General features: G+C 40.8%; 1 protein-coding gene across 2 annotated transcripts in view; it reads left to right on the top strand.

Moving 5' to 3' along the window:
• Nucleotides 1-6,368: 6,368 nt before the first annotated feature.
• The window catches only part of sema3e (sema domain, immunoglobulin domain (Ig), short basic domain, secreted, (semaphorin) 3E), a 31,923-nt gene continuing 23,572 nt past the window's right edge, over nucleotides 6,369-14,719 (top strand). For both annotated transcript variants that reach the window (XM_054777545.1, XM_054777544.1), the window contains exon 1: nucleotides 6,369-7,107. In XM_054777545.1, coding sequence (XP_054633520.1) covers nucleotides 6,996-7,107 — 112 coding nt within the window. In that variant the 5' untranslated portion in view covers nucleotides 6,369-6,995. The remainder of the gene's footprint in view (nucleotides 7,108-14,719) is intronic.

The following is a 14,719-nucleotide window of genomic DNA, read 5'->3' as shown; positions in this document are numbered from 1 at the left end:
CAACGAAGAAGGGGAATAGGACCGACTTGCATGCGCATCTCAAACACAACCATCCTATTCGGTTATCTCAACTCGAGGTGCAGTGGAGCCTTTGTCCCGACAGTCAATGCCTACTGACACATTTGGTCGGCAAAGTAAATATAAACAAAACAGCGCTAAATGGTGCTTGCCTACAGATAGTGTCGATCACTGCGTGTTAAGCCTTCCTATTATTTACTGAAGTGCAACTTGATTCTCCATTTTACTTATTCATTTTTATTGTTGTGTGTGTTTTTTATTGGAGTCCCTTTTTTTCTTAACAAAGACAGGGTATGTTTTTTTTGTTGTTTTTGGTTATTTATTTAATTTTATTTAAGTGCACTTTTTGCTAAAAGTGACAGAGTCCAATTTATTTTTATTTTTAATTTTTTTGTCTTTTTGTGTTTTTTAATGTATTATCTTGTTTGTTTAATTTATTTTCCAATTACAAAGTTAAATACTCTTGAGACATGAAAATGTATTGCTTTTGATACGGTGTACTCGCATTATTATGCCATGTATTATCATTACATTAATGAAAAAATGGTCTCAAAATAATGTTGAATAATAATAATAATAATAATATTGTTTATCGGCTTATCGGATGTACTGTAGGGACGCAAACCTCCTCTGCCTTGCCCTTGCGACCTAGCTGCGTGCAAGGTTTTCCTGCGTGCACACAGAAAATAATTAGCATCCCAATTTTCTGCCTAGGCTTTGTGTGCTGTCTGCGGGTTTGAAAATCCTTGCGGGCCACGTGTCTGTCTCTTGTGATTTTTCCCATTTTTGCACGTAGCCAGCACATAGGAGCACGTACGTCTGGATGTGAGGCACACTTAAAGCTCACAATCCATATGATGGCCACCTGTGTAAACGCTTGGAGAGTCTACTACAGTATATCTGAAGTGAATGTTGCCTTTGCCATTGCCTCCACCAGAGACATTATTCGTTTTTAGCATAAGTCCTACAGGCTGTAAGTACATGTACACACACTCCATCTAGCTTTTTGTTCTTCTCCCCTTTGCATGGTTTCATCGAGGCGTGTAGCCCCATAAACATCACTTGCATTGACGGGGAGAGGTCCACATGTCTGTGTGTGTGTCAAGCAGGAAGACAGGAAGGCTTCTGTGGGGCAGGGTGGATATTGACACAGCATTAACGTGACGGAGAATATTTTTCTGTGTTCCGAGAGCATGAAAGGAATACCGCCTGGCATTTGAACATGACCTTTCCAAACAAACACCAGACTTCAGCACTTAATCAACTGCCTTTTCACACTCATTAAAGCTTCTTAAAACCCAAGGGTAACAGGCTCGAACTGTGATAACTGCCAGTCATACATGTTAACATGATGACGTGTTACTTGTGGAGCAAACACCCCTGAAGGTTCCAGTGAATGCATTGAAATAATCTCAGGGATGTTGTGTATGCAAAAGGAAATAATTTAAAGTGAATAATCTGCTCTATAGCTGCAGTGGGAGATCTGCGTGGGAGTGCTACATGGGAGTTCTGATGGTATAAGCGACTGCTAATGGAGGCACCAAGCACTGGAAGACCAACACAAATCAAGACGGGAGAGAAGTGGAAACAAGGCAAGGGAGGATTAAAAAGCAAAAGGTGGGAGACCTGCCTGTTGGAGTCTGTGGTCTGCAGCAGAATGCAGACTGATTAGATCTATTAGGGGCTCATTCAGAGGGGCCGACAAGAGTAAGTGGATACTGCACCCACTGGCCATGTGCATTAGCCTGCTTAAATACCTATTAATCTGAGGTAGTGGCTTAGGAGATCGGAAAAGAAAATCTTGTGGAGCACCTTTTATCAGGATGTAAGGCTAATGCATGCGCTCACACAAATACTTGGCTCCAGGCGAGGATATCGTGTGTCACAGTCAGTCAAAATTGTGTCTGCTCCGAGCAGGCTGACATTGAACAGCTGTCTTGCCCGTAACAACAGACGAGAATCTATAACTGCAACAAGGCAATGGAATAAGGGAGATTGCGTATGTCGCAAACCCACAAAGTCCTTCTGTTCTCTTGGGAACAGGTGCAACGTGGGAGTTAAAGCCGTCAGATCCCCACATTGGTGTGAGGGGCTGGGCGGGTGACGCTACAGCTGTTACAGCTAATGCGATCATTGCCAATTTCATGATCCTGTCTGTATCTTAATTTATACATTGCCATTTGATGCTGGGTGACACTTCACATGTTTTCCTTTCTTTGCCATTCAAACTAATGGTTAACTAATGACAGTGGAGCCCCACACATTTGGGATTCACCATCCACGGCCCTGCAAATTTGCGTATCAATCCTTTTTATTTATTTTTTTAATCCAAAAACGGACTTTTTCCACAGAAAACATCTCATTCACCCCAAGTCGGTAATAGTTTCTAAATACGTGATGACACATTGTACACAATGCACAAAATGTACAGTATATATGAACCATTGTTAAACAATTCCACAATTTTTACATTTGTCTTTATGCTTCACTGATTTTTCGACAAGCATCGTCCTTGAACGCACCACAGTTGCTGTGAGACACAAAAGTGAAACTTAAACATAATTAACTTCTACGGGGTAACTCCCATTCCACCATTCCATCCAACAATCATCTTACAATGTCATTTAGTGGTGAGCACCTGTACATTTTACACTTTAAAACAGTGGTCCCCAACACCCGGGCCGCGGCCCGGTACCGGGCCGTGGGTCATTTGGTACCGGGCCGCACAGAAAGAAAAAATAATTTCCATTATTTCATTTTTTTGTTTGTTTTATTTTGAAAAGTGGCCGGATTCTTTCTGTTACATCCGTCTCACTTGACGCATGTCCATTGAGCGTGTGCTAACTTTATCTCATGCCGCACAGATAGACTACTACTGTATTTTTACCATTTTTCTTTCACCTCATATTTGGTGTCAAATACTGATACTATGTGGGAATGCATAAAGGTAAGTTTTGATGACTTGTTGAGTGCTAATGTGCACATTTGTCTCAAGTTAATTCATGCTAGCACACTGCCTTTTACCACACACGTCAAACAGCGATGTAATAATCTCTCTGGAAAAACTTGGCTGGAACTTGAACTGGTGGATGGTGGGTCGGCATTCATTTTGTACTTTTAATTTGATGTTATTCATGTCTTAGTTTTACACAATACATAATAAATAAGATAAATTAGATCGCTATAGTGTACGACCCCTCCCCCAACAACCCAACAATTTATTAAAATGTGTTTAATAAATGTGTGAAGCATACTGAAGAATGACGGGGAGGGTTCTGGAGCTGAATCTACTCTAATCAATCACTTTTATTGCGAATGTTGATCTGAAATCGGAATGTGACTTTTTTTTTTTTACCACAATGACAAGCAATGAGGTTAGTTGAGAGCTTGTTTTTGTCCCATGAGAAAGCTTATCAGGTACGTGACAATTTATTTTTTTTAAGTGTTGTTTAACAACTAACTCTCGTTATCACCATAATAATTATCGGTATGTCTTGTCTTCAAAAGACTAGTTGTTTAAGTTTAAGTTGTTTCACATAAACACATAGTGTATCCATCTTTAAGATACTGACACTATCACAAGCGGCTCCAACAGGTAGCTTGTGAACGAGCAGTAGCTTGCCAGCTGATGTGGAGCACCTCACCACACAATATTTGGTTCAATTCTTAGAATTTTGGCATGGTGCCTGTATTTAATGACAAATGACCACAAAATAGCATAAAGGCAATGATCATACTGTTTGAGTGGTGATCTGCTTTGTAAACAAAGTGCAATTTAAGTGTTGCCAGTCACATAAAACACAAATAGCTCAACTCTCCTCTTTTGTCAAAGTAGTTGTAATAGTGCTGGAAGTTGGATCATAAACCTGGGCACTGAATTTATACTGGTGTATACTGTCCTATTTAAGAAGGACAGATTTCTCCAAGAAATATTAAAATTATCATTATATTTTGTTAATTGTGTTATTTTTAACTAAAACATATATTAGTGTTCCCTCGCTACATCGCGCTTCACCTTTTGTTGACTCGCTGTTTTGTGGAATTTTTTTTTTGTGCTTTTTTTTTTGTGTGTATGAACGTGCATTGTGTTCTGTGTCCTGATTGGCTAAGTGAGAACCCACGCCTTGTGTCTCCGTCCTGATTGGCTAATGGACTTTAGACCATTGTCAATAAATCTCTTTGTGCCTAAATGGCTGATCACTAGCAGTGTGACTCTGAAACGATGGAGGATTAGGGCTGCATGGAAAATAAAAAATCTGAGATTACGAGAATAAAGTCATAAATTTACGAGAATAAAGTCGTAAATTTACGAGAAAAAAAAAGACGTAATATTACCTTTGACAATGGCCGATAAGGCCCCCCTTTTCATAGCTGTCTCAGACAATGCCTGTAACATAAAGTTAGTTGTAAGGAGTGAAATATGCATGAGTCACTTAATAATTTCTTTCTTATAATTCAAGCGAAATGTGAACTTTGAGAGTGTTTAAACAGGAGAGAAATGGGAGAAAATGTGAATGCCTGTCTGAGAAAAGTCTACAAAGACTTTGGTGAGGAGTTTTACAGCCTTAAAACATATATAACAATTACAAAAAAAAAATTGTTACTTCGCGAATTTCACTTATTGCAGGCTATTTTGAGAACCTATCCCCCAATTTCCATGGTTTTCTTGATAATAACCAAAATCAAGTTCTTACATGAATAGCTGTAGCATTGTACTGCCAAAAAATATAACTCTTATGAGCTATTTTTGTTGTCATTGTTAAATTTGTCCAAACAAAGGTAACTTTAGTTGTATCAGGCATTAAAATGTACAAAAAACGGACCAAACAAAGGTGTTCTAATATTTTTTTTCATGACTTTAGATTTATTTATTGTTTGTTAAAAATACATAAAAAGAGGTCCTTGAAAAAATAATCACATATTAAATCGCAATATTGAGGGAAAAAAAACATAATAATTACATTATTTTCCAAAATTGCTCTGCCTTACTGTATAGCCTTTTTTCATGCTTGATTTGGTTCAGCATCAGACTGGAAATGCTCTGACAGACAAACCACAAAACTACACTGCAACATTATCCAGAAAGACTTGAGGGCCTTAATTGCTTTTCTTCTGAAGAAGAAATACTTTCATATCAGTAATTGATATATGATGTTGCTGTCACCACAAAGCTATAAGACATAACATGACCCACTTTACTGACTGCCTGGATTTTTGATTAACAGACAAAATATCACCCTTATTCTTGTTTTCTGTGTGTATGTGTATGTCTGTGTGTGTTCAATTATGTTATTAAGACCAAGATTGCATGTCAAGTGTGAGACAAACTGTCTTGTGTGCGTGTGGGTCCGTGTGCATGTGTGTGTGCGCACTGTACAAAAAATAAATTAAAATTGAAATAAAAAATAAAAAAACTGTTAGTGAACCCATAACTCAGATTTACTTGAAATTTCTCACACAGCTCAACGTGCTCTCCAAAACACCCACTATAACTTTAGGGTGTTTAGCTGAATAACAACCAAATGTGGGACACACCTAGGGGACTGACAAGCAGACGTATGTCAAATGTGGGCCACATTGGTTGAAACACATGGCTTCCATCACAAAACACACCTTTGCAGGGGCACAGGCAGGAGTTAAGTTAGTGTTAATTACATCTGTGCTATTTCAAGACACACCAACTTTGAATACAAGTCTGTTTTTTTCTAATTACAGTGCATTATTTTTGTGCTAAATCCTACCACTGCTCATTACAAAAAAAGCAGCCGAAGTAAACGAAAATGAAAAAACCTGACAGAGAGACGACAAACAGAAGGAGGATATATACAATTCCCATGAGACCACCTTCCACATGAAATTCCATGGCAACTGTGCTAATGACTTGTCTTTATGGCAGCAAACACAAAGAGGAAAACAAGGGCAAATGTGCAAAGTGACACAGTTGGCTCAAGCCTGTGTTGATGCAGCCAAAGCAGGAGTGTAAAGGAGGTGGTGAAAGAGGAGGGACAGCGGAGAGAAGAAACCGGGGGTGGTCTTCGCAGGAAGACTTGCGAGGCGGTGTTTCTCAAGAGGACAGACCCTGGTAGGGACACACGACATGCTTAGAAAAATCTTCCCTGGAGCAACAGAGGTCATCAAACAGTTCCCAGGGGGTAGCAAGCAGTTTATAAGCCTTTTAAAGTGCTGCAACCATGACGACCAACCACATGCACACATGCACCATGGCATGTGGCCTCTGCCCAGATCAGTAGCAGTGCTAGAAATCATCGTAACTGACTCACTTCAGAGGTGAGGTTTGGGATCCTCCCTTCCTGTGTGAGCGGGCAGTTCCAGCTTCACTTTCTTGCCTTCTACGCAGCAAGCGCACGCCAGGCACGAGGCTCCCTACTCCTCCCCTCTCCTACTCAAGCTTTTTGCTGGGCTCCCATCCAAAGATTGACTGACTCCAGAGGAGTAGACGCACTATAGCAGCTCTGACTCTGCTTGCCTGCCCTCCTGCCTGCTGGGACAGACAAACGCAATGAGATTTTATTGATCACCTGTGTGGGATTCCTTTTTCCCCCCTTCCTTTGAGATCAGAAAGAGTGCATCCGACTCAACAGACAGACAAACAGAAGGACTAACATATGGAGAGCAGTGGGCACTGCGGCGTGAAGGTAGCAACTGGACCTCTCTTCTCCCTAGTTACTAAGAGCAAGCAAGAATAATAGTCAGTGCGTTATCCTGTCTACCAAGCTTGTGGGTGGATGCTGCTTCCAACAGACTGCTATAAGGGAGAGCAGAGACTGCATGGAAGCAGCACAAGCTGTGATGATGATCCAAAAATGGACCTTCAAGTAGACTAATTTCGGAGGGTTTTCATTTAGAGCAACCCTCATTCATACTTTTATTCTGGGATAGAACGAAAAAAGTGAAACCAGTCTTTTTGTTGCTGCTCAGGCTTTCTTTGTTAATGAGTGCAGAGTGTTCTGAAAAGGATGGAAGACTACTTGAGGATTCGCTTTTTGGCACTGATGATGATGTATTTGGTTGAGAGCACAGTTAACACGGCAACCAGCGTTTATCCAAGAATACGGCTCTCACATAAAGGTAAGAAATGCATGGTGTGGTGTTTAATGTGTGTTCTTATTGTTTTATTATGACTTCCATAAGGAAGAATAGTTGCAGATAATATTCCTGAAAAAAGTCATTGCACTGCATGCGTTTAAACAAGCTTTGCATTGTATTTTTTACATTATATTCACATTCTGACAAAATAAAAACATGTAAATGTAAAAAAGTGATCTCTGTTTGCAGATTGCACAGTATACCAATTTTGAAACCATGCTTTTGTAATATAGGCACATTCTGAGGTTCCCACTGGGCTGTGAATTAACATTTCATACATCCTAAATTTAATGATTTGCTAAAATTTTGAAGAATTTTACTTTGCTGTGGGAGCAAGAACACAACAGAAGTTTTCTAGACGCGAGGTGCATAAACAAGGTTGGAAACCACTGTTGTTTTTGGGGATACATATTCAAAACAATAGAAATGTCTTAATTTGGACCAGTTTTCTACTCATCAAGTGCCCGTTAATATTTCTTATTAAATCAATGAAAAAAATGATTGATTAATGTTCTTGCTACAAGTTGAACACTTAGGGATTTGGGCCCGCATTGCACCTCTCCCAGTCCATCAGCCATTCCTCTAGTAATATTTCACTGCTGACAGACAAGCAAACAAGTAGGAAATGGTAACCGCCCGTCCTGGCCGTGGTGAGTCATGAGTCATAAGTAGAGAGGCGGCATCCTCTGTCATTGCGTAAAAGAAACTCTGCGTGGTCATCATGAAACATCTGTTGAAGATTTACGTCTAAGCCAACATGCAGACGTGAAGTATACCGATTTGTAGTTTTTCTCTCCAACCTGCGAGGAGCCAGCTCCTTGTTTGTTTTGGTTGTGCAGCCATGGTGGCTGAGAATCAACAATGTGGACAGCAATGGGGAGACAAGACAAGTGTATGAGTTTGTTATATGATCGGGACATATATTCTCTGGTTTCCATTGATGACAATGATAAGGATTTTATCTTTGCAGAGTAAACACTGTCATTTTCTCACACATTTCTTTGATCTCTATAGCAACAGAGTGGTGATTCCACATAAGCCTGTTAGTCACGGTTGGATATAGGTGAGGAATTTGAATGGTCAATAACTTAGAAACACACAGCGCTGTCAGAGTTTTTATGAGATTTTGTGGTTCATCAGATACATCTGTGAAGCAGGTTGGTGTTTATTGATTGATACCGCATGGCTTGCCTTTCCTTTTGCATACCTGTGCAGGTCAAATATTTTTAATAGAGCTGTAAAGTAAGGAACATATTTTAAATTTTATCCACAGTCTACACATTAAATGTACAGTACACTGTGTTCAAACCTCTTTGGTGAGCTACCGTGCACACAAAAATGTCTAAATACACTAAATGTGTTCCCGTAAAATGTCAAAAAGGGAAGCAGTTACGCCGATAATACTAGATTGCTGACCAGTACATGATTTTGATATACCACCCATCAAAAGCCTGTCGGCAAATTTGCAGCAGTGATTGACACACTAACTATTTCACTTTGGTCATGCATGTTCTGGCTAGCACAGACAGAGGTTGGTTGTCATCATTAAGGAATGAGAAACCTCCTAAGTCTTCACATACAAACACTTACATACATTTACTGGCCAAAATATTAGGTTCAGTACAGCTGCACAATCTAATGAGATCCAAGTGCTATTTTTTTTTTTTTGTCTTCACACTAGGGCTGCAAAGAACGATTACCGTAATTTCCGGACTATAGAGCCGCACCCACTAAATCTACAGAGAAAAATAGATTTGTACATATATAGGCCACACCTGTCAATAAGCTGCAGGTGTCTGTCATAACATGAGATGTTTAGTACCCAGAATGATTTTTTACTTTTTATTAAATAAAAGCATCACAATTGTCTCATAATTCTTTCATCACACACTTTGTCAGTCTATCTCTCTCTTTCGTTGTTGTGTCATCAGACAGTAGTCCAGCCTTTAAAAACCTGTTGGTGATAGTGGACGGTTGGCGATCCGAGTAGTCCAAACAGAAGCTGTAGTAATCCTACACTTGATCAAACTTACCTAAGACGTGTCAGAGTACGCTGCGTAAGACTTCAAAACGTGATATTAGCTTCCACTTCACTCATCCATATCACAACTTCCTGTAGCTGCACTCTAACGGGAAATGTAGTTTTTAGCCATAAATTAGCTGCATCACTGTACAAGCCGCGGGGTTCAAAGCATGAGAATAAAGTACTGGCTTATACACCAGAGATTGCGGTATTTTCTTAGTCGATTAAGCTGAACCTTGTTGTTTTGATTCATCGAGTAATCGGTTAGGCCCCCGACGGACAAAATCAATACAAACCAAACACAAACAGTGAGTGGTTTGGTTCGCAACATCCATCCATCCATCCATTTTGTATACCGCTTCCCCTCTTTAGGGTCGCGGGGGCATGCTGGGGCCTATCCCAGCTGACTTCGGGCGACAGGCGGGGTACACCCTGGACTGGTCGCCAGCCAATCGCAGTGGTCCGCAACAAGAAGTAAAAATGACGATCATTGTTTTCCAAAGTTAAAGCTGATTTGTGTGAAGATCCTGTTTTAACTAAAACACAAAAATAATAGGTCTGCTTTTACGGATGATTAAGGAAATTACAAAATATTCACATTTGAAATGCTGAAACCAGAGGATCTTGACATTTTTAAATAAAGAAACAACCCAATCGAAAACCAAAATAGTTGTTGATTAATTGGGAAATCAATTTGATTCATTGATTAATTGTTGCAGTTGTACTTCACACTGACTGCTGCTGTTCTGTGTGAACGGCACCAAAATTTACAATACAATTTTCCGGATTTAGCAGTAGTATCAGAGCTGTAACAGAAGTGGGGCTGCACCTGTGTGAAAGGGAATAGTGGAAAGCTGGGACATGGGTGTGAAGTTTAACACCCAACACTCGCTTGTTCTGTCCTTTTGTGATGAAAGCAATTGTCATTGTGTGAAATATTTTATGTCACACTAGACACTGGAGCTGACTTTGTCATGCATCTTATTGCAGGATTTCTTGTCGCATATGGTTATGGATATATACTGCTTGGCTCGGTTTTGTATAAAAGGCACAGGCAAATATTTGTGGGATTTCTCTTTAAAAGAGGCTTTAAATTCAAAGTCAATAATGGCTTTATTATTGGAACACAATTCCTTTGCTGCCCAACATTTATGGTGCATACATTTACAGTAGCATACACTATTTGTGGATACATAGTATGATACACTGTGGTTTTTGTAGTTGTGTGGAACTAAACTGCATCATACAGCCTTATGTTTGTAATATTTCATGCAACAGTGTAAATGTTTCACAAGATGGTAGCTTGGATGTAGTTCGGGGGGAGTGTGAGATGCATTTAAATGTCCTCACTTGGCATGGAGAAAAATATTACATCTGTCGAAACAATGTGGGAAAATTCTGGATCCACCTTCAGAGATAATGCTGATCGGGAGAAAATATTTGTAATACTGAAACCTTGTTTGTTTAACCTGCTTGGATCAATAAGACTCATATCAACTTTCTGCTGGTTTCTCCAAACGAATTCCTCGGGCAGGGCATATTTGCATATCTGTCTTGGATGACCTGCTAACCAAGCAAATATCTGCATGCCTGGATGTTCGCATTCACATTTTTGTTCAGGACTAGCAGGCGCTTAATGCACTGTAACCGCAAATGACATACATTCCAACTTTCTACTTAAATCATACGGTGTGGTAAGCAACAACCGTAAATTCCATGCTGTATTTAGAGCAGAAGCTGACCCTAATGTTTGACTATGCAGGTACCACACAAAGCAGATGGCTTTCCTGAACTCTCCTCTCGTTCAGTACTACAAAGAAAAATAGTGTATCAGATTTGAGATTGTGTCCAACCCCTTGAAGGTCGCCTTGGTTAGTGAGCCCAAATTGCACTCCCAAAAAAACTGTCATAAAGTGTGCAGTTAATGGTGTCAGAGCAACGGAAAGCTGCAAGTTAGGTGGTCAGGCTCTGGCTGCACCGCATGCCATCTAGCAGATTACACACTGGCTACAGCATACCTGTCAAGGTACCGTATTTTGCCCTTCTTTCCCGACACGCTCTCATTTTAATAGTTTCACGTATTTTTCACATATTTTATTCATGAAAAAAAAATCCTCTCCGGTACTGCCGGAGCAGCACAGCTTCTGGTCTACTCAGAACACATCCTGAAGTCTGTAATGTCAGGCTTTGAAAATAAAAGCACGCCAGTAAAATAACATGATGACACCACACGGGTCTTTACACCTCCCCCCGTAAACCTAAAGAAAATCTCTAAAACACCACTGCAAAAAATAACCACAATAATAACCTTATTGTTAAATGAATATGTTGCTTCATGTAGAAGTCATACAAAAAGACAAGACTATACTGCATGTAAAATGTGTCAACTCATACAATTGTGCGGAGGTGTGTATTCCTTGGGAGAGGGATGGTAATTGCTAAATGTGAGCACCGTTTATCTTTAGGGTTAAATGTTCAGTGTGCCATGGCATACACAGAGAAACACATCAAACTATACTGACTGAAAATAAGCTCTAGTGATTAGTGATTAGTCAGGCAGCAATTACTGTTGGAAACCCTCCCCACCACTGAGCTGTAATTTCAGACCTTCTTCTGCAGACAAGACAGAAGACACTTCATATATTTTGCACCTTTGAAAATGACAAGGCTTTCACTTGTCTCTGAGAAGGGGAATGCCAGTGGAGCCTGAACTTATGCCTTTCAGCAAATAAATGACAGATAGGAGTTTTTCCCTCCTGCTGCCTTAAGATGCAAAGTAAAGTAAGAAGTTTCATTAACTTGAATGCTACATGTTCAAAGACTACACTGGATGGCCACGGGGAAGTCATAGTTTCTCTATCCTGCTAACACATGGAAGGTTTGACATTGATTCGATAAATCACAGTTTCTAGGCCAGCAAAGAAAAATAGGTACCTTCGCAGCACACCCTATCTCCTCCATTGGACTCCGTTTTTCACCTCTCATTTTGTCTGTGTATATCTCTGAGTAGTTGCCCTCCCACTATGTATATGTGTTCATTAATCAGGTGTCAAGGGGGAAACAGCTGGTGAAGCTCCAAGGGTCTGTCTGACCTTCTCCCCATGAAAGAATGGAGGAGGACATAGGCTTGATTATTTGAGCCTTCACAGATTACATATGCTCTCAGAAAAAAATACCTTTTGGAGTATAATGGCTTGCTACACTGAAATGGTTTTATACACTTGTCATCTACAGTTTGGAAACATACCTGTACTTTTTTCTGGGGAAAAGGCACATTCACCGTGATTGTAACAATTAACTGTAGATTGTTTTTAGAGGGACTGCCTGTTCTAATTTCTATCCGTGTAGCAATGATAACAAGCATTGCCATCTATCCATCTTCTCTCGCTTATCCGAGGTCGGGTCACGGAGGCAGCAGCCTAAGCAGGGAAGCCCAGACTTCCCTCTTCCCAGCTATTTTGCCCAGCTCCTCCTGGCAGAGCCCGAGGTGTTCCCAGGCCATTTGAGAGGCATACAGTTGTCCCTTGCTATATCGCGGTTTGAATATTGCTCCCTCACAATATAAGTTTTTCCAAAAGTAATTAATAAATTGTTGCTGTTTTGTAGTTGACTATGGTCTATTATTAGTCAGACATTATTGAAAGAGATGTTAAATGTAGTATTCTGGTCACTAGGCATCAGTAATGTTATGAGACATGGAGAGCCATCAGAGCCGAGCCGACATGCCATGGCGAAGACAGACTTGCCATGGTTGAGATTGAGTGAAAAAAGGTTTGCTACTTATTCCGTGTGGAAGTGGTAAGTTTTTAGCTTCTTTGTCCTTCTTCCAACTCCGTTTGAAACACTCTCTTAAGTTTAGAATAAATTAATTGGAGAGGCTAACTAGTTAGCTCGATAGCTTGCTATGCTAGCGGCGGCCGTCTGTTATGTCTCTGCAGTGATCCCATGGCTTACGAAATGTGATGCAAACAAAGAATAATAGGAATGTAAAAGTGACTGTTGGGAAGTTATTTCATGTCTACAGGGCTCTAATAATGTTAAAACCCATATTTTGAATGTGATAAACAGGTTTTCTATGCTCTAACTATGAAAATATTCCGTTTTTCAATATTGAATATTACTTGGCAAAAATTCATTTATCACGGTTGGGTCTGAAACCAATTAATCATGTTAAACAAGGGACAACTGTAATCTCTCCAGGGAGGCGTCCAGGAGGCATCCTGACCAGATGCCTGAGCTACCTCCTCTGACTCCTCTCAATGCGGAGGAGCAGCGGTTCTACCCTGAGTTTCTCCCGAATGACAGTGCTTCTCACCTTATCTCTAAGGGAGAGTCCAGCCACCCTACAGAGGAACCTCATTTCGGCCATTTGTACCCGCCATCCTGTCCTTTCAGTCCTTACCTAAAGCTCATAACCATAGGTAAGGGTCGGAACGTAGATTGACCGGTAAATTGACAGCTTTGCGTTTTGGCTCAGATCCCTCTTCACCACAATGGACCGATGCAGCAACCGCATCACTGCAGTTGTGCCTGTCGATCTCGCATTCCATCCTTCCCTCACTTGTAAACAAGACCCCAAAGTACTTAAACTCCTCCATTTGGGACAGGATCTCACCCCCGACATGAAGATGACACTCCACCTTGAAGGTGCTGATTCTCATCCCAGCCCCTTCACACTTGGCTGCCTACCAATCCAGTGATAGCTGAAGATCACTGCTCGATGATGACCACATCATCTGCAAACAACAGAGACCCATTCCTGCAGTCACCAAACTGGATACCCTCAACGACCTCGCTGGGCCTACAAATTCTGTCCATAAAAGTAATGAGCAGAATCCTTGACAAAAGGCAGCCTTGGCGGAGTCCAACCCTCACTGTAAACAAGTCCGACTTATTGCCGGCAATGAGGACCAAACTCTGGTCACACTGCCTGAATTAGATGTTCCGGCACCCCTGTATTCTCGGAGTACTCCCCTTAGGATTCCTCGAGGAACACTGTCGAATGCATTCTCCAAGCCCACAAAACACCTGTAGACTGGCTGGGAAAATTCCCGTGCAACCTCAAAGCATTGCATTGTCCAATGTTTCCGAACTGTTAACTTCATGTGGAAGAACAGAACAGTCGTACAAAACATGCATAACAGTCAAAATGGTCTTATTGTAAACCATGCGCTGCCAACTTTCAATAATAAAACAATGATTTCAGGAGATTGGCAATAAAAAGCTATGTTTCATGACCCATGTCCAACTGATGTATGGAAGTAAAAAACAGGTTACTAAATTACCTATTGTAAATTATGCATTTTGCATAATGCCAGTGTCACAGCGAAGCATGACAGTACTCCCCCCTTCCATCATTGGACGCCACCTGGCGGACCTCCAAGCTTATTAGGGAACCTGCAATAAAATTCGGATGTAAGTGTCTTATCAATAATAAGTGACTGGGAAATCCGAGAACGGCCCTGGGGGCCGTAGCCCTCCCAGTCAATCAGAAACTGCACACCCCTGCCCTGCCTCCTGGCGTCCAAGATGGTCCTTACGGGGAATGCTCTTTGCCCTTTTTTCTGACAT

The sequence above is a fragment of the Dunckerocampus dactyliophorus genome, chromosome 5 (genome assembly GCF_027744805.1).
Source record: "Dunckerocampus dactyliophorus isolate RoL2022-P2 chromosome 5, RoL_Ddac_1.1, whole genome shotgun sequence".
NCBI classification, from domain to species: domain Eukaryota; kingdom Metazoa; phylum Chordata; class Actinopteri; order Syngnathiformes; family Syngnathidae; genus Dunckerocampus; species Dunckerocampus dactyliophorus.
The sequence above is the reverse complement of the archived record's forward strand: the minus strand, read 5'-3'. Positions and strand labels throughout refer to the sequence as shown.